General features: G+C 38.6%; 1 protein-coding gene across 16 annotated transcripts in view; it reads left to right on the forward strand.

Annotated features, from left to right (window-relative positions):
- mast4 (microtubule associated serine/threonine kinase family member 4) overlaps positions 1-24,845 on the forward strand; it is an 84,441-nt gene that overhangs the window by 51,944 nt on the left and 7,652 nt on the right. For 6 of the 16 annotated variants that reach the window (XM_034895588.1, XM_034895594.1, XM_034895600.1 and 3 more), the window contains 24 exons: positions 6,376-6,464; positions 10,353-10,422; positions 10,699-10,719; positions 11,124-11,202; positions 12,386-12,540; positions 12,638-12,713; positions 12,805-13,014; positions 13,750-13,851; positions 14,312-14,444; positions 15,455-15,516; positions 15,636-15,727; positions 16,013-16,221; positions 16,322-16,460; positions 17,084-17,216; positions 17,305-17,470; positions 19,049-19,150; positions 19,767-19,889; positions 20,318-20,427; positions 21,046-21,167; positions 22,023-22,237; positions 22,973-23,173; positions 23,587-23,813; positions 24,187-24,321; positions 24,490-24,635. In XM_034895588.1, the coding sequence (XP_034751479.1) occupies positions 6,376-6,464; positions 10,353-10,422; positions 10,699-10,719; positions 11,124-11,202; positions 12,386-12,540; positions 12,638-12,713; positions 12,805-13,014; positions 13,750-13,851; positions 14,312-14,444; positions 15,455-15,516; positions 15,636-15,727; positions 16,013-16,221; positions 16,322-16,460; positions 17,084-17,216; positions 17,305-17,470; positions 19,049-19,150; positions 19,767-19,889; positions 20,318-20,427; positions 21,046-21,167; positions 22,023-22,237; positions 22,973-23,173; positions 23,587-23,813; positions 24,187-24,321; positions 24,490-24,635 (3,117 nt within the window). The remainder of the gene's footprint in view (positions 1-6,375; positions 6,465-10,352; positions 10,423-10,698; positions 10,720-11,123; positions 11,203-12,385; positions 12,541-12,637; positions 12,714-12,804; positions 13,015-13,749; positions 13,852-14,311; positions 14,445-15,454; positions 15,517-15,635; positions 15,728-16,012; positions 16,222-16,321; positions 16,461-17,083; positions 17,217-17,304; positions 17,471-19,048; positions 19,151-19,766; positions 19,890-20,317; positions 20,428-21,045; positions 21,168-22,022; positions 22,238-22,972; positions 23,174-23,586; positions 23,814-24,186; positions 24,322-24,489; positions 24,636-24,845) is intronic. The other 10 variants (XM_034895592.1, XM_034895601.1, XM_034895598.1 and 7 more) reach the window with 5 other exon arrangements.

Raw genomic sequence — 24,845 nt, forward strand, 5'->3', positions numbered from 1 at the left:
ATATAACTGATATTATCTTTAATCCCTGTCCTGACCCATTTTATAGTGCAAAACAGCTTAACATGAAAAACTGGCTGCTTTTGGACAACTTGCATTAGAGCAAAATATTTTTTTATTTGAAAACCGCTGTTAGATTTAGTGGACATGGAAAACAGAAGCATCATGCTGTAAAAGCACAATCTGAGATCACAGACAGGTTTTTCTGCAGTTTTTGTGAATAATTTGATGATTGACTGTAAATGAAATGAATTGATTATTTATGTAATACATACTGATGGGAAGTTTCATTACAGATCATCAGTGATTCCTCTAACTGAAATTAAATCAGCCGGAATGGATGTCACCAATGATAAGTGCATGTAGACCACTTATTTTCCCCATGTCATTACAATAAGGTCTTTTTTTTCCCTCTTTCTTTTAGTTAAGATCAGAATAAATTTGATTAAGCTCATAATATTCAACACAATTGTTAAGCATTAAACAAGACACTGTAAATTTATAAACAAGGTGACACATCTGTATTCATAAAGTCAAAATAGAAAAGAAAATGCAGTTAACTTTATTCTGTAATAATTTAAACTGCAAAATGTAAGAACTTAGCTGCAACTAATGACTCTAGTACCATAAGGTACCATGTAAAAGTAATGCACTTTACATGAAAATATAAGCTCCTGACAAACAAACAAAATTTGTCAAAGCTGAATCTAAATAAATATGTAATACTGTACATCTTCAGATAAACAGTAGATAAGCAGATTTAGTAGTGAGGAAAAAAGCTGCACTGCTTTTAACCAAGCAGCAAGTTTTTTTAAATACTATTAATAGAGCCATGTGTGTCATATGAGTAACTTTGAATTTGTGTTTGTCAGCGAGGAGCAGCGCTGCGCTTTGTCAGCATACCTGACAGCTCTGACAAGGGAGCAAAACTCACAAAAGTGAAAAAGATTCATCGTGGCTTTTTGTTGACATAGGTCAGGATCAGACATTTCAGATTTATCTGAATATAGAGAGTTGTTAATCAAAGGCTTTTATCTATTTTTGCCTCTTCTTGTACCCAAAATAAGTTATCAAACTGAAATCTAAAAAATCGTTCTTGACAGATTGAGATTACTTTGTAATAATAAAGTTACAGTTAAGTAGGTCAGTGTAAAAAACAAAACAATAAATGTAAACTTTAAGGTACTGTTAAATATTTAAACTATGATATGTGAAGTTTGATGAGCACCTTTTTAAAGGGTATTTTTAGTCGTTGAATCTGTAGCTACGCATGTGGAGATTTCATGTGTAATACAACAACAATAGTGTGATGAGGTTGAGGATTTTGCATTTAGCCGAGACTGGTAAACCCTCCTATGGATCTGTTCCAGGAATCTCACATATCTGCAGTATAGCTTACAACCCTGTCCTACTTTCTCCCTATCATCTAAGCCCAGGGCATCTTTATCCCTCCCTTTAAAGCTTCTCTATAGCGACACGTTTTTCCACTCACTCAGCCTTCCTGGCCACACAGGGGCCTCAACATCAGATGTTAAGAAGTTGGCCTGTGACAGTTTTTGTTTGTAAAGTAATTGAGATGCAGTAATTTGAATGTCTTAAAGTGGTACTCCCCTCTCTAATAGAGGTTATAATAAACACTAGGATGGCAAGTGATAGCATGAAGTAACAAGAGGAATTATTGGGCAGTTATGTGGCATTCTCTTGGCCTAATCCACAGTGAGAGGGTATAAATAGATCTCGTTAAATGTGATCCTCTTTAACTCAGCACCTGTGTTCCAGATATTATTCACTCCCCATCAGGATAAATGATTCATGTCCACACTCTTGATTGCTGGGGAACCCACTTGAGTAAACAAGGATGAATTGGATTTCAGTCAAAACAGGGTTTCCCCTCTGATTTAGTGTGATTAATTTGGTTTTTCTGGCAACAGAACTGCAGGGAACTACAAGCAGCTTGGGTTAATGCTGTTGCCAGTCATTGGTTCTCATGCAAGAAACGTGTTGTGTTCTTATCCTAAATCTCCTAATTTTTCTGTGAGGATTACTTGTTCAAGGGTTTCATGCAGGGTTGTAGTACATGAATGGAAACATTTCCATTTTTTATTTTAAGTAAATAATATGGCATAATTTGATCCCATAGTGTGCTACTCTGCATTTAGTTTTTGATTATTACAAATATCAATGCAAAATTATCATCTTAAAATAGAAGATATACTGTCTCTCACATCACATAAATTATAAACCGGTAAGGGAGTTGTCTCTAAAGAGGATTCTTTTTTCTCTGTCTCGGTATTGACTGTCTCTCATTTGGACTTGGTTTTGACTTGGACTCCAACTTTTTTGGACTTGGTCTTGACTCTGTCTTGACTAATTCTGGTCGTGGACTTGTCAGAGGTGGACTTGACAACAACCCGGGTTTCAAGTCTGAGTCACCAGAGTCTCTTAAAAACACAAACTATCTAAAATCACTAGCATACTGCATGCTCTTAAAATAAAATGCCATTAATGGCGTCACGTTCCGCTCCTTTTTGCGGGTAAGTTTCATTCACAGAAATTTTACCAAAGTTTCACAATACAAAGCTTTTATACAAAAGAAAAACAAGTTTAGCAGTCTTGGTAGTTGTATTAGCAAGCAGTTGGAAAATATTAATAGTAAAGCTCTCACCATGTCATCAAAGCAGCGACATAGAAATAAAGAGAGAATGGTTTTCCTGAAGTTAGACGCTAAACAAAACATCTTGTAAAAGCAAAGTGGCCCATGCCTTCGGTAGGTGATGCTACAACAGGTGCAACAGAGGATGACACTGGACAGCAACAGTGCGCAATGAGAGGAATTTTAAAGGAACTACTGAAATGTATAAGTTGATGTGCCAAAATATGTAAATAAAAACATTAAAAGAAACTCAGTAAATGGGCACATCATGGTGACAATAATGTTACTATTACCAGAATAATAATTTAGCATTAGTTATAGGGCTGCTCGATTATGAAAAGAATCATAATCACACATTTCTTGATCAATATTGAAATCACTATTATTCACCACAATTACTTGTTGACTTTTGGAAAGATGTTGCAGTTATTGAACTTTAAAACGGTGAAGGAGTTTTAAAAAATCAACAGTGAAACCACCGACTGTGAAATTTTTTTTTTCATTCAGGTAACAACACCAAATAAGAGTTATGTGCTTATTTCTAGATCCTTTGGTTAGTTTTTTGTGATCAAAAGGAGCCAAATCTTCTAATATCTATATTTTAGGTCAAATCATCTTTCTCTTTGGGCAGTTCACATCACATTGAACTTTTAATACAGATTTTACTGACATCTGCTTAAACGTAATCGCTTTCTTATATATTCAATTACAAGACATTTTCTCAGCAACTTAAAGCATCATCAAAAGTTTACATCTTCTTCTTGTATTTATAATCGTAAGTGCACTGAGCCATTGGAAACACTGATTGGTTTATAGTTCTGCACATTTGTTTGTCATCTATCATCACATTAGACATCACTATGTGGCTAATTGCTCAGCATTTGGCAGGAGGAAAGCTTCTCCCTCTGTCTGCTGATATTTCTGGCGTCGTTAAATCCATGCATCAAATTTGTGGGAAATTGCCCATAGGTAATCAACAGCAACATGAGCACAAAAATCACCCACAAGCCTCTTGTGTATCAATCTTTTGCACTTATTCAAAACAGCATTTTGTTGTTTATGCTGTAAAGCTACATTAGTTGGTTAGTACATAATATCTAGTAAAGTGTGGTTTGTGTATGTGGCTGGTAAAAGGTAGTCATAATACATGACTTAAAATACTAGCAAGGGGATAAGCAGTGCAAGAAGTGCTGCAGAAATTTAGCTAACCTTAATACATTGGTGTTATTGAGGTAGATATACTGATTGAGGTAGATATACTGAAATCTGTTACCTGAAGCTACAGGCCCCAAGCTGGGCTAAATCTTATTGTTTTTCATTTTTGTATTCATGTACTAACATACATTTCTGCATTAATGATTGAGAGCATGAGAGGAAAGGTACAGGACGTTGTTGGTAGAAAAGCAACTTTGAGGATGTGCAAACTATCAAAACATATTGTAATTGTTTTTGTGACCATCAACATCTTTGTATTCTAAGTTTTTGGGAGCATGGCATGGAGTGTCCAGAGCTTTTGGCAGGCCGCCTGCTCATGCATCTCTGCATCATTACAGAATACCATTTGCATTTAATCGTTCTGTGTGAGCAATCCTCTAACACACAGACAGGCTAGTTGCACCTGTGACTGTGTGTTCTTGTTTTTATAACCGCCCTAATACGCCATCGTATGAAACCCCCTTGTGGAACACGCCAAGATTCTGTGTAATAGAATAAATGCTATTGTAGGGACACCTACTTCCAAAATGCATGGAGATGGAGAAGGGAAAAATCTGAAGAGGTAAAACTCCATTAACAGTTGTAGTATTCAGAACAACTTTATTGTTTGACCTATGCTGCCATCGAGAAATTCTCTCACTGGTTTCTGCCAGAGACGCATCTCTTCATCTGAACAAGAGCTCAAAGGTGAAAACTATAACATTTAAGCTTGGCGATAACAATACTACCTACTGTTATTATGGCTATGGTCATCAAAAGCTGCAGTAAAATCCAGAAGCACAGCCCAACACACGCACACGCACACACAAAAACCCACACACAAAAACGCACACACACACACACACACACTCTAGCTTCAATATATAAACACTGAGAGAAATTGGAGAGTAAATCTGTTTTTGTTGTGTTTGTATTATGCAAAGGATGGAATTATTATTTAATAACATCTTAAAAATTCAGTTGGAAATGGTTCAGTTCTGTGAGGTTGTTATGTAACAGGATGTCATTGAGTCTCTGACCTTGAAGTGAATTTATGCTTTTTCAGGCATTATGTGTTTCTACTGACTCTTCTGCCTCTTATTTAAAAGTATAAACCCACGACTAATCGGGACATTGAATACTGAAGCTGCCATTTCTTGTTGAAATATTGCATTTTTTTCCTCAAGGTTAAAAACGGGCTTACATTTATGAGTCACATGTTGTTGATCACAGTGGTCCCTGGTTAGTCACAGACTTGCATTAACATGATCAACAAACATGTACAAATCTGAATGCTGCACAGAGAACCTGCCTTTTGGTGACTGAATCAGGATGTCTGTGTGTCTCTTTTATTCATGGCAATGTATTCACCAATATTTACTGTTGACCCCTGAGCCATGTTTTGGTACTGTAATAGAGTTGTCAGAAATACGTGTCAGTGAGTGTTTTTAATAAGTGTAGTTGGATTTGTTGGATTGCTTTTTAAAGCCCAAAACTGGCAATGCAAAAATGCCTCAAAAATGTGTGTAAATAATTTTATTAAATGCAATTAAGGGGAAAAGCCAATATTTTGCAGTTAATATTTTTTCATTATTTAGTTTTACAGAGAAAAAAAATGTTTTGCAAAACTGAAGTGAAACAGTAATGTTGTTGGTCGTCATAGATGTAATGCATAGCCTGATATTGCAAGGCTAAATCACAAATGTGAATTAGGCACCAGACTAACTCATATTTTTGATTTGGTAAATTTTTTATTTCCAATGGGCGTAATTAATGGCTGAGACCAAAATGACTCTGATGACTTGATTGGATAGACTTACAACCAATCAGAGCAACAAAACGTGACATAGACCTGAAAGACAGACAAACGTAAAACAGACCACAGTGTGCAGATATGAGCTGTGATATTGTAACATCAATATTTACTGTGAACAGGTGTTGTCTGTTTTCATATCAGAATTGGAAAATAGTACATCAACAGAAAGATTAACAGAACCGCCAGCCGTCTTGTTTGTTTTTTAAATTGCCTCAGCGGCGCTATTCTTTACTGAGCTATGTTCATGCTCGTATTTTGCGTAGAGCACGAAGAATGCAAGTTTTCATCACCTGAAACCTGCCCCATGTGGGATCACCGGTTGTGATTGGCCCAGCCAGCATCTGGTCAGCTGGAAATCTGTCAACGGGGGGAGGACCAGATGCATCTGCCAGAGCAAATAAAACATGAGCTTGCAGATTCGTCTGGTTCCCAGACTATGTAATTTAGTTACTGTTGACACAAATGTGTTGACATAATATTTATGGAAGCAACAAAAGGCCTGAACAAGCTACAGAATTTTAAGTTGAAATTAAGGCTAATTTGCCAAAGTACAAATTAAAATATAAATACTTTGATGAGGAGCATATATATTGTAACATCAAATAAGTACAATAATATAAACACATTGATATGCTGCCTGCTTTCAATAAGTAACTATGCGATAAGTAATTTCTTTGTCCAGTGCCCTGCCTAATATTTGACTCTGGTTTTACAGTTGCAGAACGAGCAACAGAAAAAGCCTGATAGGAAGCGGCCAGTCTTCAGGTTTACAGCGACCTCACTCCCCTCTCTTATCTCTTACAGGTAAGTCTATGTGTGGTAACATGCATGTCTGTTAATGAATGTGTAAGCACTGTTTCCTCACATACCGGCTAGTAGGCTGAGCCATTGATCCACAATGTTCTATTATGGCGTTTTTCCACTGCATGGTATCTACTCGACTCGCTTTGACTCTTCTCGTCTTTTTTTGATTTTTCCATTACAAAAAAACTTCCCTGGTACCTGCTAACAGGTACTTTTTTTTAGTATTACCTCAATTGAGGTTCCAAGCGAGCTGAGGCAATACCAAAAGGTGACATGACAACCTGAAGACTACTGATTGGTCGGAGATAATTGCCACTATTCACTGCGTCATCATTACAAGTGACAGATGGGGGGTGTCCTGATCAAACTTAGCGTGTTTAAATAGTTTAGCCAGTGTTTTTTTTTTTTTTTGCTGCCTCCAGTTTCTTGCATCATGGAGGAGCAGTGATGCCAGTAACGCGTTAGTTACTCTAATCTGATCACTTTTTTCAGTAACAAGTAATCTAACTATTTTCAAACCTGTAAACAGATTACATTTTTTTCATTTTCCTTAGTAAAAATATATATTTTTGCTTTCTTCTTGATTCTCAATGAATGAAGTCACATATGCGACACACGCTGCAACACAAACATAAACAACAATGGAGGAAGGAGAGAGAGATGCACGTTTTCTAGCTCGAAATACAGTCACTATTTTGAGTTTGCGTCCACTAAAGATGGCAATATTAACGTTGTTGTACACACTGTGCTGGTGGCAACAAATTGCTATCCAGCTGCAAAAACACTACATCATTGGAAGAAACGTTTGGAGTCGCAGCACTGCACAGTCAGACATACAGAGCAAGTCCCATCAGGTGGTGGGAAGAGCAGGAGATCCCCCCTTTCCCAAACAGAAGTTGGTCTGGCAGTACTTTGTAGAGTAAATGCTGTCCTTAAACATGGTTGACTCTCTCTCTTTTTTTAAATGCCATTATAAACAATATCGCTACTATTGTAAATGCTGAGCTGCCTCACTGTAAACCGGTTGTCATTTTTGTTGAGGCGGTGGGGGTGTGTATGTAACTAATAAAGTAACTTGTTATCTAACTTTGTTACTTTTAAAATAAAGTAATCTGTAAAGTAGCTACTGGTAAGTTACTTTTTCCAAGTAACTGTGGCAACACTGAGCATTAGGCAGTATTAATTTGCAGTGGAAAAAAGAGAACGGGGCACCGCGGTCGAGGCGAGTCAAGCAGGGACCATTAATGGAAAAACACCATTAGAAGAATGCAGTCCAATGTAATATAGAATACAGGAAAATGCAAGTAGAAATATAATCCTCCTGCTTTTTCCCTCTTCAGATCTTTAAACCAGCACTTATCTGGCACCCTCCTAGGATATTGTTATCATCAAATGGACAAAAGCTAAAAACAGTTAAACAAAGGATGATGAGGCTTGTCTGGCACAAAAAGCATTGACAGAGAGCAAAGCTTTAAAGGGTTTTCATTAAAATGGTATTGTCAGGATCTTTGGCAGGTCAGTTCTGTAAAGTTTGGGTGAGAATTAAATCTTACAGTGGCAAGTTGAAGGGCAGTGATTGTGCTGGGTGAGGAAATGGTGGCCTGCAGAGAGGAAATGCACAGGAGCAGAGGGAGGCCAGGCCTCATTTACCACAGGGCGTTTTATTTCCTGGCATTGGTCAGCAAAGTTAGAGCAGCAACTCACAGTGTTTGGTCTGTACTTCTACTTAACAAAGGGGCCCAGTCTTTATTATGGACTCAGAAAGCCAGGTTTCTGCTAATGAATATGTTCAGCGCTGGGATGACCTAACACTGTGTCTCAGTCGTAATATTGGTACCAAAGGTAAGAAAAAAACCTTTTCAGTTCAATTTACAGAAGGCATATAACTGAGTCCATATAAACTGAATACTTTAATATTTTAAAAAAAGTTTCTATATACTGTAGATTTGATGATTTTCTTCTAAATTCTGTTCTTGGCTCTGTCCTACTTCTGTACTACTTCTACTGTAACAGATCCAACCTTTGCTCATGATCATGAATAATTTCATGAACAGCATTAGCTTGAACCATATTTCCTGTTATTCCTCTCAGTTCTTAACAGTCAGTAGATAGTCTGTCTATTCAGGTGCAGTCTAACTCCCAAAGGAGGAGGTAATCATCTTTAATAGGCTGTGTTTAAGATTACGGTGCAATCAAATAGGTGACATTCATCACTAACTAGGTCAGTGGCACTATCATTGTTATGAATAATGTCTGATTATAAAGAGGGAGTCATGCATGGTTATTGGAGGACATAGTGACAAAGATAGATATTGAAAGATTTACGTGGTAGATAACATGTCAAGTATGTTACGAATACTAGGGCTGCAGAATGAACTATTGTGGTGCTGCAGAGACGCCCCAGCCTACAAGACCTATCTTACTAGCTAAAATCTTCGTTCGGTACAGATCCTTTAAAAAATCACACTAAAATCATTTAAAAATATATATATTTTAAGATTTTTCAATGAAAATAATGATACAAAAGTGATAATTCGCTCCAATATCGGTAATCGTACTTTATGTCAATTGCAAAATTAATCCCAAAAAATCGCAATTAGATTTTTTCCCTTATATCGCACAACACTAACGAAGCCTGCCTTCTTTCATTGACAAACAATAGGCAAATATTAAACTTTTTATCCAATTCAGATGCCAAAATCCTTGTACTGTATATGCTTTTATAACCTCCAGCATCAACTAATGCAAAGCACTATTTTTGGCCTACCCACGACAACAAGAGGTCTTCATGGGGTCTAAAACGCAGCCGACAGTCTTAACAACATCTAAGAAGTTGGATCATATAACACCTGTCTGGATGTCTTTGCATTGCCTTCTTACTACGCCATGACGTCCTTTTATGTTCTCCTGATAATGATTATTTGAAGATTTCTACAGTAGATTTAAAGAGATTGCTCATCAAGCTCCTCTTTATTTGAATAAAGTCCTGTTCTTATATTAACATTATCGCCTGTATATTAGTGTATTTGCATATATAACGTTTTGTAGTATTTCTAATTCTGTTTTAACCTGTAACATGTGCAGTGACTCTTGTGCACTTTAAATAAACTGTTGAAGCTGTTGTGCCTTTTCCAGGTTTACAACTATCACCTATGCCATCAGGCATCACACATTTGACATTAAGACATATCTTGGGTGCTGTGAGGCATTTAAAAACAAATTCGCTAAACATATTGTTTGACAATTCCTGGTAAATGGAAGGTAGGATAAGAGATGAAATTTGACATTAAGACAACAGGCTTTCTGGTGTTCTAGAAAATGTCCACAACAATGTGCATTCAGTGAATATGCTGAAAATTATACTTTGTAATGAGCTCTATTTAGTTTGCCTGGTTGCTGACCTAGTTTCCAACTCACAAAACCAGAGCACTGAAGTAACTGGTCTCTAAACCTTCAGTATGCTGCTTGCTCTTTAGGAATGATTTAATCAAGATAATATCTACAGACTAATGAATATTAAAAATGTTTAGTTGCAGCTCTAGGTTGTTTTTATTTAACTTTTGGAGCACTTCTAATCATTTTTTCTCAAATTAGCTGTAAAGCCCTGACATTACCTATACAGAAACCAGCGATAATACATGTTTGCACTGAGTTTTATACAGTTTTATCTTTTATGAAGCGTTTCAGGGAAGTACAAATGAGCAAAAATCAAACATGTTTGAGATGTGGAATATGATCCATAATAATGCAGCCATCAGTGGTTTATTTCTGTTGATCAGTGTTTGTTTTGGCAGCAATTTGAAATTAGTAAATGTGTTTTGCTTGAAGGTTGTTTTCCTATTTTAAAATGTGTTTTGTTTTTGATTTTATGTTGTGTTTTTCTTGCAGGAACAAGCCCACAAGACAGTCCTAGAAATTTCTCTCCTAGTGCCTCTGCTCATTTCTCCTTTGCACGAAGGTACACCCGACCATGAATATTTACTTGATTTACAACCGAACAAATTAACCAGTAAGGACCAGAGGGAGACTTATTAGATGCAGATTCATTCAAAATAAAAGAGTATGCTGTGTCCCGAGTTGTTGTTGAGTTCTTCACCAATGTCAGCCAATAAAGGCTTTCATATTAGCTTTAAATATTCAGCTTATTTTAGTCTATTTCTGCTTCCAAGAACATCAATGGTATACCATGTCTCAACATGATATCATGTAATTGTATTTTTATTACAATCCACAGTCATTGCTACAGAGCAGACAGGTAATTTCATGTCAGGCTTTTATTTACCTTTGAATTTTCATTTGTCACACATGGCTTTATGGTTCATAAACCCCCACCCTCCCGTTTGTCTCGGAAGCAGTTTTCTTTTACCATTCTGGCATCTAGTTTCAGTTCTGCATTCAGTTCTTGTTTCTCTCATTTCTGCTTTCCCGTGTTGTGTATATAATATAATCATTTTGAACAACAGCAAAGATTCATCTACGACCATGTTTTCATTAGGATTGTAGAAGGCAATTTACATGTTTTGAATTCAAACATGAAATTATGCATTTTTCATGTTTTAAAGGCAAGTCTGTCTTTGAACAAATCACATTTTTGTCACTGGCTAGCATCGTAAGGAATTGTTCATTTGTTGATTCACTTCGTTCTTTGTTTTGTGACAGAACTGATGGTCGCCGCTGGTCGTTGGCCTCCCTTCCATCCTCTGGATATGGAACCAACACGCCCAGCTCCACTGTCTCTGTAAGCATCATGCACTCACCTAGTCTGACACTGTGTGTGTGTGTGTGTGTGTGTGTGTCTGTGAGAGAGTGTGTGTGTGTGTGTGTGTCTGTCTGTGAGAGAGAGTGTGTGTGTGTGTGTGTGTGTCTGTCTGTGAGAGAGTGTGTGTGTGTGTGTGTGTGTGTGTGTGTGTGTGTGTGTGTGTGTGTGTGTGTGTGTGTGTGTGTGTGTGTGTGTCTGTGAGAGAGTGTGTGTGTGTCTGTGAGAGAGTGTGTGTGTGTGTGTGTGTGTATGTGAGAGAGTGTGTAAGTATGTGAGTATGAGAGAGTGAGTGCGCGAAATATCTCATGAACTGTTCATCCAATCTACTTCACATTGGTTTCCTGGGTACCCAGTGACCTTGTGGTGTGGAATTTGGTGCAGTTTTGACAGCAAGACTAAACAACCGCACAATAAAGGTTGATGAAAAAATTGAGGAGAGAAGAAAAAGGTGCTACCATAACGCTGGCTCTTCCGTGTCTGCCCTTCACAATAAAAGCTAAGGTCAAGTTCACTCAGAGCATTTTGCTAAGAGGAAACTCAATAAAAAGCCATTTTGCCGGCACTAAATATCAAACAAAAGCCAGATGCTATATTCTATTTAGTTGCTGTGAGCTGTAAATTCACCAATTCTAAACAGACGGCAGAACATAACTTAATCTCGGAGCTTCCTCCGCAGCGCTGTGGGTATATGTCTGGCAGTGCAAGACCATCTCAGAGCTGACCGGGCAAAGACAGCAGTCTTCATCAGACCTACCCTGGGTTTTGTTAATTAAGTGTGTTGCTAACATTACCATCGGCAGAATACCTGACGAGACGGGTATAGCACTGCCGTCATTAAACACTGACGGTGGCGATATCAAAATGGATCGTTGACTAAAAGACAACAATAAAACTCTTTATTTTCATTGCCTTTCACCATTTCTTAGCAATGCCACAGGCCCAGCAATTGGCCTGTTCCAAACAGGTGCATTTTGAACAGGCACTATACTAGTTTCAGCTATACAGAACAAAATATATCAATATAACGGAGTACTTAAAAACTATTGGTCTTTGTCCAATTGACTTGGGAAGAACTTGTCACTTCATGTTTTTTTTTATCCACACAAAAAATGCCATCTATTTTTTTCTTTTCATGTTGAATATATATGTGTTTCATTTCCAGTCATCCTGTTCATCACAGGAGAAGCTGCACCAGCTGCCCTTCCAGCCTACACCTGATGAACTGCACTTTCTCTCGAAGCACTTCTGCACTGAGAGTATCTCCGGGGATGAATGCCGCAGAGCAACGGCCATGCGACCCCGCTCACGCAGTCTCAGGTATTTGTTTACTTCTGCAGAACATCCTCACGTGCTAATGCATTCGTTGGACATCGTTGCCACTCAGATACTGATTTTACTCCAATTTATGTTTCAGCCCTGGAAGATCTCCATCATGTTTTGACCATGAGATTATCATGATGAATCACGTCTACAAGGAGCGGTTTCCTAGAGTAAGAGCCCACAATATGTTTGCTACAGCCGCGTAGGGCCATTAATTATCTTTTGCATTACCAAACAGACACCTTCCCTTTCTTGCTGCAGGCCACAGCTCAGATGGAGGAAAGGATTCAGGACATCATACGCAGCAACTCTCCGGAGAGCGTCCTCCCTTTGGCAGATGGTGTGCTTGGCTTTGCTCACCACCAGATAATTGAACTGGCCCGTGACTGTCTGGAGAAGAGCCGGCTAGGACTCATCACCTCCAGCTACTTCTGCGAGCTCACTGACAAGCTGGAGAGGCTTGTTCAGGAGGTTAGCAGACCTCTGAAATCATAGAGATGTTTTCAAAGACATTACACCAATAAAAAAGCATGAAAATGTTATGGAAACAGTGTTGAAAATGTGCCCTTTTAGATCTTTACAACAGGAGGACCTAGACCCAATTTGTGCTTCTCATGAATTGAATTACATTTGAGTCACAGACCTAAGCATTTCATATTGGGAAAAATAATGATTTTTCTTCTTCTTTTTTTAATATTTTGTCTGTTCAAGATCAAAAAAGGTTTTAAACTTCTTACTCAGGTTGTAAATATGTGTCCTACTTCAGGTAGCCAGAAGTTAAGTGTACTTTCTCATGGGAGTGTACACCTCAAGGAATACACAAGCAAAACAGCAATGCCATTTTGTGAAAGAAAAATCAATATATACCGATATCACTATACAAAACATTTTAAAATGTTGTACCACATTGAACAAAGGGAGCAAGGGTATATGTTATTACTGACTGGCTACCATATTTGCTTGGACTAAGTAAAAAAAGTGCACAGATATAATAATTTTATCATCCAGATGGTAGAAGAATCTTTCAGGATTCTGGAAAAAAACTTCAGAATAGTAAGTGACCTTCTGGGTTTTCAAAGATCACTTGATGCGTCAGATGTTTAGAGCTCAAATGTGACAGTCATACATGGGAGGCATATACTGTGATAGTTTTTGACATATTATCGTGGACTGAAAAAATTTGAGATCTTGAATTTTGCTGTGTAGTCCACAGAGAGATCAGACAGCGAGGAGGTTAACTTCATCAGAGAGCTGGTGAAGAAGATCCTCATCATCATAGCCCGACCTGCTCGACTGCTGGAATGCCTGGTACGTTTCATATCACTCAACAACTTCTGAAATTTACTATATGTTTACCCTTGTATTTATGTGCCACAGATCTTTTGTATTTATTTTTTGAACATAAATCCTATACTCTTATTACAGGTTTAAATATGTCTTTTCTGAGTGCTTTTAAACAGGAAGTAGATCAGAAATTTCATATTTTAACATGTTTCTTTATGCGTGTGTAACTAGCTAGTAAATAGCCAGTAGTTATGCCTGCAGATGTTAGAGCAGTCCAAAGGTGTATTTCTCTACTTTGAGCAGAGCTGACACTTGATTCCTTAGACATCCAACTGTATAATTCACATAAACTATGATCATGTCATCATTCATCAAACCACTGATTTGTTTACCCCCTTTTAAAACAGTGTTCATATACTAAAGTCTGTGTGTGTGTGTGTTCGTGTGTGTGTTTGTGTGTGTGTTTGTGTTTGTTTGTGTTCAGGAGTTTGACCCAGAGGAATTTTACCACCTTTTGGAGGCCGCAGAAGGACACGCTAAAGAGGGCCAGGGCATCAAAACGGACATCCCTCGTTACATCATCAGCCAGCTGGGACTCACAAGAGATCCTCTGGAAGGTATGGGAAGTTTATGGTCCTCATCCGTGTTTATAAATTAAAAACCACTGCAGAGCTGCTGGAACTCTCAAACAAGATGCTTAAATGGCTTAATAGCATGAAATGTTATTATTAAAAATGGGAAAAAGGTAATTATTCCACCGTTAATTCAAGTAGTTTGGCAGTTGAAAGCAAATCAGTTATCTAGTTTCTCTTCTAGGTGCATTCCTTACACCCTTATCTTACACAACCATCCATTGAAGTGCTGATTATTACAGTTGCCAGTGATGCTGTAAATGAACACAAGGAAACCGTTGTGGTGAGGCTGTCAAGGAATGAAGCAACTAAAAGACAAAGATACTTTTGACTAATGTCCTGTACTGAACAGACTGTCTTTCTAATGACCCTCTGTCTCTCTAGATTCAGTAACAAACAACATTCATTATGACTAATTAGAAAGGAATGGCCTCCCCAAAGACCTTACACAGATCCACACAGGCTGGCTCATCAGCCAATCTCTCCATTCATTTCCCCCGAGTGTCTCCTGTGTTTCGTTTGCCCAGTGCCTTGTGTGCCTGAAGCGAACCTTACAAGGAAGGACAGATGTTAAATAGCGGTGGAAATGTGTTTAAAGGCTCTCTGGGGACAAGACAAACACCCCCTGTTAAACAACACACATTGACTTTGTCAGAAAAAAAGTAAAAGATGCAAGGTGGTTTTTAATGAGCACTTGTTCTAGAGTGGTGATTTTCAAAATGTGTTTGTGTTGCCACATCTTATTTCCGCCCCATTTATTCTCAGTTCAGATTATCATGGTGTCAGCACCTCAAACCTGATAGGTTAATAAAGGCTGCTGTTTTTTGTTTTGTTAATAGGTCCTGATTTCTCAGCATTTACAGAACTTTTGTTTCAAATACTGCACTGCAGAACATGTACATGGGCCTTGCATGAAGTTGTAGATTTATGATACACTAGCAACTAGTTTTTATATCAAAACTGTTCCTTTTTTTTATTATTATTTTTTCTTGTAGAAATCGCTCAGCTGACCAGCTGTGACAGCGGGATTGCAGAAACACCAGAAACGGATGACTCTGTAAGCACTTAAATTGTTTTCATTGATCTACTCCATCCATCTTTACCACCAATGTATCATGAAGTACAGATTTTATCTTTTTGATTTGTTTTAGTATTTGTCTCTCTTCTCGCCCTCAGTCTCACAGCCTCAGCATAGCCCTGAGGTGCAGGCGTAAACCATGTGAATTGGACTTTGAGATGACAAAACTCATCAGCAATGGTGCCTATGGGTAAGGACATCTTATTTTATATCTGATTATCTAATCTTTGATGAGAGATGAGCACCAACAATTTCAGTTTGAAAGGACTTTTTCTCATTTTGTTTTCAGTTATCTCCCTTTCATATTGCCTCTTCCCTCTTTGTTATTGCCTCTTCCCTCTTCCCTCTTTGTCTTTGCCTCTTTAATAGACAATAAAACAATTTAATCAACAACCAATTGGACAACTTGTTCCTCCAAGTGGAGTGGTTTTAAGTGTTCTTTCCCTCAGCTAACAGTGAACCTTTTATTCCACAGAGCTGTTTATCTGGTTCGGCACAAGGAAACAAAGCAGCGGTTTGCCATGAAAAAGATCAACAAGCAGAACCTGATTTTGAGGAATCAGATACAACAGGCCTTTGTGGAGAGAGACATCCTCACCTTTGCCGAGAACCCTTTTGTGGTGTCCATGTACTGCTCCTTTGAGACAAGGCGGCACCTGTGCATGGTCATGGAATATGTTGAAGGTCAGCATAGTGCACCACTGCATAGTGCTGTGGCTGAAAGCAATTTGAACAATGTCGCCTGTGTGTTCTCTCAATCACATCACTCCAATGACCGTTACAGGTGGAGACTGTGCAACCCTTTTGAAGAACATGGGTCCCCTGCCTGTGGATATGGCCAGGATGTACTTTGCAGAGACAGTGCTGGCTCTGGAGTATCTCCACAACTATGGCATCGTCCACAGGGACCTCAAACCAGACAAGTGAGACCTTGCAAAATTTTAGTGATGAACCCCTAATGTACACCTGATCGCCTCAGTTCCATACAGTTCTGAAGAGCACTTTACTGTCTTTCATCTCATTGTTTTGGTTTTCCGACTTGCAAAATTACTGTTATTTTTGCTATAGTTTTTCTATAGTTCCATCTTGAGCTGTTTTCATCAAAAAAGTCCCAAAAACTACTTGCTCAGCAACAAACAGCAGACAGATAGTTGTGAACATAATGAATCATTTACCGAAGCATCACAGAAGCCAGTCACAGAAGGCGTGTATCATGTGGATTCGCAGGCAGTTTTGTTGAATTCCCCATGGGGGCGACAGAAACTACGCACTTTAGCTTTAAATGAAATGTTATTGCAGGAGTTTTACTTGTATTGGAATAATTTACTGAAGTAAAAGATCTTACACTTCTTTCACATTTTTATGATACAAGAAATATTACTAATGATGCTGGGAATACAAGTAACCTATGCAGCCGTTGATAATGATCACTGTCTAAAACCTTGACTACCTAAGGTTAGCTGACTGTTGTTTTTCATTATCACAATTTATTGTAACATTTTCATTATTCTCTTCCATCCTCCCCCCACATCTGTCTTCTTCACAGTTTACTGGTTACATCAATGGGACACATTAAGCTGACAGACTTTGGGTTGTCCAAAGTTGGGCTGATGAACATGACAACGAACCTGTATGAAGGACATATAGAGAAAGATGCAAGAGAGTTCTCTGATAAACAGGTACATCTTTAAATTTAACTGACAGTAGTGACAATACATTTCCCACAAACAACATTATGTTTAGAATATTATGTATTTGAATTATTAGGTATGTGGAACCCCAGAGTATATTGCACCAGAGGTGATCCTAAGACAAGGCTACGGGAAGCCGGTGGACTGGTGGGCCATGGGCATCATCCTCTACGAGTTCCTTGTGGGCTGTGTGCCTTTTTTTGGAGACACACCAGAGGAACTGTTTGGACAGGTCATCAGTGGTCAGTGTTACCTCCCTTTTCATCTCTTATGATGAAACGTTTCTGTACTATTCTTTTAATATTTCTGTTAAACAATTACTCCTGCTAAAATCTTACTGATAGATCTGTGATCCACAACTGCCTTATTTTTGTTTCACCTAATCTTTTCTTGGATGTTTGTATTTAAAGATGAAAATTAACTACACTTATGTATTTATGTCAGTTTACTGAGTATACAATTTTAAATTGTTTCACACCATCTTGTAGATTCTGTTGAGCACATGTGAAGGAATTCCCAAAACTCATTCAGATATTAATTAAACATTTACATAGTGACCGCATGGAATTAGTCGATGTGGATATTTTGCATTTTATTGGAGACTGAGATTTCCCAGAGGGCCAGTAGCAAAACAGATGGCGGTAAGTGTATTCAACTTGACTTTAGACCTCAAGTGAAGTTTTAATAATTCCGATAATATTACTTTGTTCTCTTCTTGTGGTCTCATGGCGACAAGCAGCACAGAGAAAATCTTAATCGCGAAAACAAGAGCTGTTATCTGGTCAGCAGTGTGGCTCAGATGAATTGTATTATTTAGAGTTGTTGGATTACAACCTCTATCTATCTCAATCAAATTGTACCAAGTCTGAGACTGACTGTTAATTAAAAGGGCTTGAACACAATGAATGCATGCCACCGTAGCCTCAGGCCACGCATACATATTCATAACTCCCCTCCCAAATTTGATTAAAATGGGGACAAATGGTGCACAGAGCAGACAATCAGCATGGCGCAGACAGACGTTGCTCCCCTTTTCATTGCTTATCCGTGAGGCTTCTCACTACAAGCTAGAGCACATATAAATTGTCCCATTCATCATTATGCTCAAATCTTGAGCACTAACTTAGTTTTGTCTGACTTATCTGGTGAAGCTTTTTTGAACTGAGCATTTCAGAGTAGAGTGTTACAAATGTCTGCCTTAGTGGTTAACAATTAGGTAAAGGTGTTAAATAAAATAGAATTTTAAAATCTTACATACCTTTATGGTCGTAATCCTTGTAATGTTTTGTTCCTATGAACTGATTTCTCTTTACAAACAAAAGCTGTGTGTACAGCGTGGAGGTAGAAAACTCACTGCTTTGAAATCAACAACTTGCTGCAAACTTAGAAGTAAAGGTATATGTGGCACTCATCCTCGCTTTTCACATTTTGATATTGACATCCGTCTCTGCTATAGCTAGCTAACAATGACAAATAAATTCTGGTCGTAAATAGCAGCTCGTAGCAGTGCTAATGTTATCCAAGACAAACAAAAAATCAGCTCTACAGAAATAATGTGTGTCCCAAACCCCAAAGTCTGTTGTTTACCTGCTGCACAGTAACTGATATAATATTCTGGATATTAGAGTATTAAAGTTTTTTTACTTCCTTTGTTAAGTTGACGTTACTTTGAAACACATATGAGTTTTTCCTTAGCAAAGCCTGATGTTGTCCAATTCTAAAACCACGACTTACTAAAATAGTAGCAATTGAGCTTCTAAGGTTTCTTGTTAGTCGGAATATTTTTGAATTCAAACTGATTACGTGCATTATGTGTCCAGATGAGATCAACTGGCCTGAGGGAGAAGATGCCCCACCTCCTGACTCTCAGGAGCTCATCACCTTGCTCCTCCGGCAGAATCCTCTGGAAAGGATGGGCACAGGTACAAACAGTAACTCGGTTAGGAACAGAGAGGCTCAGCAGGCTACCATAAATTCCCGTGCAACCCTTTGTGCCACTTCAGCACCACTCATAATTCCAAGTCACCCGGGAAGAAATTGAGGTCATCTAACAGCAGAGCAGTTTATCCTGTGGCCTCCTCACCTCTTCCCTTTTATCAATTGCAATTATTTCCTTGCCAGTCCATGAATCTAGTTCCTTACATGATCAGGCACTAAAAGTGTGTAGGTCTGTGGACCGCAAAAGTGGCCATGACCTGGGGCAAAGAGGGAAATCAGAGGGTTACACATAGCGAGTTCAGTCCGGGGACAGCTTGACCTTCTTGTGCACATAGATCTCCCCTCGACAGACTGCCATTCACCAAGTCTCCAGCTGTTCCACAAAAGGTCACAGGCAGGAAATTGTCCTGCATAATTTATAGTTACGATATGGGTTTGGCCTGCAGCCACAAGGGAAAAGCAAAACATAGTGTAAGCTGTTTTTCACCTCCTGTGTCTCTCTGAGCCATTGTTGAGGCCCAGTGTTTTATTCACCAGCAATTTTAACATTAATCCTAAAAATTCTATTCAAACTACTTGTTCTACTTATTTCGTCTGCAGGCGGAGTTGCCGAAGTGAAGCAGCATCAATTTTTTGACAACCTGGACTGGAACAGCCTGCTGAGGCTTAAGGCTGAATTTATTCCTCAGCTGGAGTCTGAAGACGACACCAGCTACTTTGACAGTGAGTTGTCTAATCAAATCATCAATTTTACCCAGTGAAGTTGTAGTAGAATGAGTTGTTTACTGCGTCCATAGAATTCATAGAAAATATATGCTCCTTAAGATAACTTAACATCTTGCCTTTATAATCATGTTTAGAAGTTTTTTTATTTAATATTTTGGTCACACCTGGTTCTGGAAGTAAAGTCCCATTATATATATTTTTTTATTAGATAATATTATGTGGATCATTTCTATGGCTCGTACCCTCATTAAATATCAGTTCAAAATATTTCCACAAAATATCTGTTTCTATGATGAAAAAGTTAAAGGTGCAAGCTTGTGTAAATACAAAATCCAAGGTAGAGGTTACCATGTGGCACTACCTGAAACAACTGAGTGCAATTAAAAAAAAACAACTGTAAAATCGAAACCTCCCATCTTCCCCAGCCCGCTCTGAGAGATACCATCACCTGGAGACAGAGGAAGAGGATACAAACGATGAAGACTTCAATGTAGAGCTGCGGCAGTTCTCCTCTTGTTCTCACAGATTTTCTAAGGTGTGTCTTCTCAAATTTCTCAGACTAACACATATACATCATCATTTGGGCCAAAGATGTTAGTAATGTAAATGAGTTGATGCCCTCATCTGTCCTGCTCCTTTTCTCATGGGAAAGAAAGCATGATTAAGTGGTATTTTATATGGAAATGTCTGTCTAGAAAACACAACCCGCTGTCCCTCCACCCCTACGGTATTAAATGTAGATTTCGGCTTTGCATATATTTTCCGCTTGAAAATCAGATCTGTTTCTTTTTTTCTTTTTTGGTAATGTGGAACACAATACACAATACAGTCATACAAGCTGGAGTCATTGTTGTGCTGCAATGCAGTATGCTTCCCGCTCACATCAAAATAAAGCATTACAGTGTCTCAAAAAGCAGTGGGGCGTCTTGGAGGATGTGTTGAGCTGCACAATGTTATTTCCTCAGCTGCACCTAAAACTCCATGCTTGTAAAAAGCCTGCATAAACACAGACAGCACAGTGTTTATGGTGTCTTCTAACACTGTAAATGTATACATTATTTATCATGTTTTTTATATTTTATGTTTTCAAATATCATTTTGCCTATATAGTCGGCATGTACTGACGTGAATCTTTTTTTGTTGTGGTTGTCAGGTTTACAGCAGCCTGGATTTGTCCCGTGGGCATCTGGAGGAGAAGGGAGAGGCAGATGGGAAGAAGAGTGAGAGCCCACTGACTGTTGACTCTCTCAGCTGGACACCAGACTTTGCTGAAATGTATGCTTAAAACTTACGTCCATTTTACCTCTGCACATAATCACAATACAGAATGAAGCATAGATTAAATAAGCAGTTCAGTACATAAAGCATGAACTAGTGTATGTAATGTAGTGTAATATGATATCTGAGTTCAAATACTGTTTACAGACAGAAATAGTAACAGAAACATAATATTTTTTCAGAATGTGGCCAGCCCACTGCTGGTTAAAAGACGACTTTTATGTTGGAAGTGCTAGTTTGGATCTTTTGAAATGTGGTTGTATGAGGTACTTATCCATAGTCAGTGTATTAGCTATAGTTGATGGTGGTCAGCAAGCGCCTAGTTTAGAGAATCAGACAGTACTGCAGAAGCTAAGCAATGTAGTGCTGTGAACAAGGGCAACAGATAAACATATTTTAGCCACCTAAAAACATATCTGTTTAAATGTATGTCCTATTCAGAATATTTTTTACCGCTTTACCTTACCATCCAATAGACCTTTACGATGAGGAACTGAAGCTGTTATTTTCATCTATTCAAAGATACCAGTCTCCTTTGATGGCTTACTTGTTTTACCTCACAGGACACGGGAGTTGCTGGTCTATCACAGCCTCAATAAGTTAGTGTTTGTTATTTTGTTACTTTGGTGTTTTAAAGGTTTAGTTTGGATTTACCAAAGTCACACAATAAAATGGACGAACTAGCTGATCGATGTAGACCAGCAACACCAGTGTTCTGTGAGGTAAAAATACTGTTTTTGTCTAAGTAGTCTAGTTATTCTCAAGTGAAGCTAGCCATGACATTAATATAAACAGTATATTCAAACATTTGGCTCTAACAGGAAGGGAAAATCTTTTCTCTCGTTCCACCAGGCCCTCGCTGTCCCACTCTACAGACACAGATGGTCTGAATCAGGGCCCTCTCCCCAACTTGTTGCCAAAGTTTGCCATCTCAGCGGAGAGTGAAGGAGACGAGACCTCAGGCCTGGGTGACCCCAGCAAGACCTCCTTTTCCACCGGAGATCTCCTGCAGGATGAGCCTGACGCTACCACTCCCGGCAGCACCCACAGTGGAGCCACGCTCTCTGGTACGAAATGACAACTACTGTATATAATACATGTAAATACAAGTTCTTAAGTCCATGAAACAATAAAACTACAGAAGCTTATTCTGTTAGGACTAGTGTAGAAGATAATGTTTATTTTGAGGGCTTTCAGTTATTTCTTTGTTGCATTTTGACCTTTTTTTGTCAAGATATTTTGATTGCCAAGGAATACTTAAAGGAATAGTTTGATGTTTTTGTAACAATGAAATTTGCTTTTTTTGTGTTTTTTTTTTAGTTAGATGACAAGATTGATACACTCTCATATTTTTTTTTCTAAATATGAAGCTGTAGACATTAAATATATGATTCCATCCAATTTCTGTGACTCCTTGGAATCCCACAATAACTAACTCCAAGCCAAATAATATACATGTTGAAATGTTAAGTTCAGAAAGAGCCATGCCAGCTGTTTCCCCCTGCTTCCAGTCTTTGTGCTAAGCTAAACGGCTGATGGCTTTAGCATCATATGTAACGGACAGACAGAGTGGTCTAAACTGCCTCATCTAACTTATGACAAGGAAGCAAATAAGCATATTCCCTTGAAATGTTAGTTTGTTGTTTTAAGTATGGACTAATTATATCTTTAATGGATACATTTAAAAAGTTAAATTCAAATGATGAGGATGCTTCTCTAGCAGCAACCATTGCTCAATGCTATCAGCATTAGTTTGGTGTAGTTGTGTGTTTCACTCCATGTTCATCTTTTGTAATAATTAGGAAGCTTCTCAGAACATCTTGACCAGTTGACACCAAGAGGTGAGGGAGTGGAGAGCCCCGACAGTACCAGTCATACCTCGGCAGACCAGGGGGTTCAGACTAACTCTTTGCGGCCTGAGAGTGCTGCAGAGAAGACTGGAGCTGTGGCAAAAGTCCCGAAGTCTGTCTCAACTGGTGCCCTGTCCCTCATGATCCCTGGGGGTAAGACAAAGAACACACACTGACATACTGACATGTGTACGCTCAAAAATGTAATCAATTTTGTAGAAGATTGAAGTATGTCAGAGCAACGTTATAAGAATTACAATAGGCGCGTCAGACGTTGTTCAAAAAGAAAAATAGATAAAAGGAAAAATTGCCCCAGCATGACAGCTGCTGGGAGTTCCATTTTACAGAGTAGCTGCGGGCAAGTAGCAGAGTACAAGCCGCTAACAAGGAAAGTAAGCAGGGAGGGCAGGAGCAAGAGGTCTTCACTGCTGCAAGAGTTAAATCTCGTTTAACTAGGCTCATGAGCTTTATAGACTCACTGCTCTATGGACTTGAGGGATGGTCAAAGTCTGATTTGATTGAATAATAAAACCTGCTCAAGTGGTGATGAACTCTTACTTTTCCAGATATCTTCGGGGTGTCTCCGCTGGCCAGCCCCCTCTCTCCGTACTCCCTCTCCTCAGACCCGTCCTCCCGAGACTCTTCTCCAAGTCGAGACTCCTCCCTCTGTACCACCAACCCACGGCAGCCCGTCGTCATCCACAGCTCAGGGAAGAAGTTCGGGTTCACGCTGAGGGCAATCCGGGTGTACGCTTGTGACGGTGACATCTACACCGTATACCATATGGTCTGGGTAAGGAGTATTTCAGCCTGTAGTAGACAGACTGACACCAGAGAAGATAAATAAACATTTAAGGTTCAGTAAAGTTGCCGGAATCTGATTTCCCCTCATGGGTCCATGAAGTGGTCATGATGCAGGATAACAGGCGCCAAAACGGTCCAATTAGGGACCAAACTGTCAGTCCATTGGACTTAATATTTACAACTCTAAATTAAGTTTGTTTGCATTAAGTCAGTGTGAACAAAATGTAAAAAAAAAAAAAAAAACCTCAGTCTGAACCGAATCAACCAAACTACTTTAAACTTTTAATGAGCTTTAAAGAAAAATAGATGATGTTGATGTTGATGATAAAAATACATGTCTCTTATGTGTCTGTTAATATCAGAATGTAGAAGACGGTGGTCCTGCACATGAAGCAGGACTCAAAGCTGGAGACCTCATTACTCATGTGAACGGAGAACCAGTTCACGGTCTTGTCCACACTGAAGTGGTGGAGCTCCTGCTCAAGGTAAATGGCAATGTATGTTTGTCCTCAAACTGTAGCTCACAAATTTACAACAATCTCTAAATTGAACAGTCCTGTAGTCTAACTTTTACTTTTTCAAAAATGCACATAAACCACAATAGTGCAGTACTAAACGTTGTTTTGGATAAAAATGTACTCTAAAATGTCATCCTTACTTTTCAGAGTGGTAGCAAAGTGGCCATCTCCACAACCGCCTTTGAAAATACTTCGATAAAAACTGGTCCAGCCAGGAGGAACAGCTACAGGAGCAAGATGGTGAGATGTGCCAAAAAGCCCAAGAAGGAGAAGAAGGAGAAGACACCAGAGAGGTAAAAATCTTCTACAGAAACATAGATTTTATTTACTGTAGATGTAAAGATTTTTTTTATTATTTTCAACAAAATGTCTTATTTTTTAAATGTAACCACATTGTTTTGGATTTAATCTTAAATGTTTCAAACCCATGTGTTTAGGGAGTAAATGATCCGATTTCAAGTGTGTAGACGTTGCCATGTTTCCTGTTAGCCTCTAGGGGGCAG

Source organism: Etheostoma cragini, chromosome 16 (genome assembly GCF_013103735.1).
Source record: "Etheostoma cragini isolate CJK2018 chromosome 16, CSU_Ecrag_1.0, whole genome shotgun sequence".
In the NCBI taxonomy this organism is placed as follows: Eukaryota; Metazoa; Chordata; class Actinopteri; order Perciformes; family Percidae; genus Etheostoma; species Etheostoma cragini.